Consider the following 2,608-nt stretch of genomic DNA (forward strand, 5'->3'; position numbering starts at 1 on the left):
TCATCTGTCTGTCTTTCTATTGCTTTGTGTATCTGCCTATCTGTCTGTAATTCTATCTATCTATCTATCTATCTATCTGTCTGTAATTCTATCTATCTGTATATCTGTCTGTAATTCGATCTATCTGTCTGTCTGTATGTCCGTCTCTCTCTCTCTCTCTCTCTCTCTCTCTCTCTCTCTCTCTCTCTCTCTCTCTCTCTCTCTCTCTCTCTCTCTCTCTCTCTCTCTCTAGCTATCTATATATCTATCTATCATCTATCTGTCTATCTATCATGTCAAAATCTATCTATCTGTCTATCTATCTATCATGTCAAAATATGTCTGTCTATCTATCTATCTATCTATCTATCTATCTATCTATCTATCTATCTATCTATCTATCTATCTATCTATCTATCTAACATTCTATCTGTCGTTTTTCTATCTTCTATCTGTCTAGTATCACCCAAGCAACATCCTAGCAACTACAATCTAAGTCTAAACTTAAATTATATTCTCTCTGGCATTTAATTAATTTTATTTTTATTTAAATGTGTTGGTTAATTGTGTTATGTTAAAGATCCTTGGACAATATACATTGTAATTATATAGTTCTATAATCTAACATTTTGATGTGGGATATTTGAATATGAAGATTTTCAGCGAATAATGGCATGAATATGTAAACAAACGACTGCATTTTGGGTGAACTATTTCTTCAGATGTTGCAGAGTTAAAAGTGTCTCTTTTACACTTTGTAAGTCAGACCATGTTTCCCTGACGCTCCTCTAGGTCATTTTGATCTGATATTGATGACCAAAATTCAATTACAGGCACCTCCCTGACAACCTTTTGATATTTGTTTCAGGACTGACATTGGGCTGACCCCTGGCGTTGGATGTGAAGCGCTCTTTGATAAGTGACATACTGTAACAAACTATAACATTTGGGTCATTGATCCAAGAGCTCACTAATAAAAGCTCTCTTGTATGACAGATTTGCTGTCAAATCTTTTCAGGTGAAGTCAAGGAGATATTGTCTTTCTGATATGGTGGGGGGTTTTTTTTAGTTCGGTGTCTCTCTTTTGTCTAAAACTCATTCTCTAAAGTCTAAAAGTCTTTTTTTTGTTTGTCTCAGATTAGACACGCCAAAGGAAATAGTCCTCTGACCTCAAGGTCTCTACATATGGACAGCCCAAAGACAACAATGAAGTATCCATGTGCTGATTCTGACCCTTTGCCCGAATCAAGTCCTGATGTCCGTGACGCTGACCCCACCCTAGGCCTCCTGTCCGACAAACTCCGCTCATGTCCCGAGCAGGAGCTCTGGGATTGGGCCCCTAACCTGACGGAGACAAACCCGTCCAGCCAACAATCAAGGAAACGGCTCGCGATGAAAAGAGGGAAAGCTAAAAAGATGTTTGGCTGGGGAGATTTCCAGTGCAAAGTGAAGTCTGCAAGCCTCAACCTGTTTATCACAGGGAAGATTGTGGATCACGGCAATGGAACGTTTAGCGTGTTTTTCCGATACAACACCACCGGAGGTGGAAACGTCTCCGTAGGGCTGGTTCCTCCAAGCAAAGCGGTGGAATTTGATGCAACGACTCAACAAACTGTTCTGCACTCGGTGGAGTCGAGGATGTTTAACTGCAGGGTGGAGCATGAGAAGGTGGAGAGAGGTACCAAAAGCGCACGCTGCTGGTATGACCCGTCTCATAGCTGCGACCAGGACCAGACTCACAGCCATGTCTCGTGGCTCTGCTCAAAACCGTTCAAAGTCATTTGTGTCTACATATACTTCTACAGCCTGCATTATAAACTGGTGCAGAAAGTCTGTCCAGACTATAACTACCACAGCGAGTCTCCATACTTACCCTCTGGATGATGTTTTTTTGGTCGCTTTCCATTTTTAACTAAATAGGAATAGTCCACCAAATGAACATTGTTATTTACTCGTATGCAACTTTAATTAGGATACAAAAACCTATACCATAAGCAAGTTATGTGGTATTGTAATGACATGAGGATGAGTAAATGATGACAGATTACTCATATTTTTTTGTGAATTATACCTGTTCTTTAACTAATAATCTGTAACATTCGATTGTGGTTGGCATCAGTGTTACACAAATGATTTCTAGTTTGGGAGTCTAGACATCACTAAACAAGTGTAAGTGAAAATGCATACAAGATCCATATGTGGCCCTGGACCACAAATCCAGCCATAAGTCGCATGGGTTATGGCAATAGCCAACAATACATTGTATGGGTCAAAATTATAGTTTTTTCTTTCATGCCCAAAAATTAATAGGATATTAAAGGTGCACTATGTAACTTTTCCATCCGCTAGAGGTTGCCTATTCAAAACCAAGGTGTAGCTCGATGATGCCACGTTTGAGCGCAGAATCTTGGGACATGTGGTCTTTACCTCACAGCCGGTGGAAAAGAATCGGGATAGGACTCGGGCAGAAATCATGTTCATGTGTGTTGGGAGTTTTGTAACCCGTTACAAAAGTAATGCATTAAAACATATAACTTTTTGCTGTAAAGCAGTAGTGTAAGGCATTACTAATCAATTTTCAGTAATATATTTTACTCGGTACATGTTCAATAACATCAGCCATAACTTC

General features: G+C 39.5%; 1 protein-coding gene across 1 annotated transcript; it reads left to right on the top strand.

Moving 5' to 3' along the window:
• Positions 1-1,164: 1,164 nt before the first annotated feature.
• On the top strand, positions 1,165-1,863 carry LOC307138248 (neurexophilin-1; the record flags this gene model as incomplete). The annotated part of the gene is made up of 1 exon (XM_079836457.1): positions 1,165-1,863. One exon carries the CDS (start codon positions 1,165-1,167, stop codon positions 1,861-1,863), a length of 699 nt encoding a protein of 232 aa, XP_079692583.1.
• Between the last annotated feature and the right edge of the window lie 745 nt (positions 1,864-2,608).

This window comes from Gobio gobio (genome assembly GCF_949357685.1).
Source record: "Gobio gobio genome assembly, chromosome: 15".
NCBI classification, from domain to species: domain Eukaryota; kingdom Metazoa; phylum Chordata; class Actinopteri; order Cypriniformes; family Gobionidae; genus Gobio; species Gobio gobio.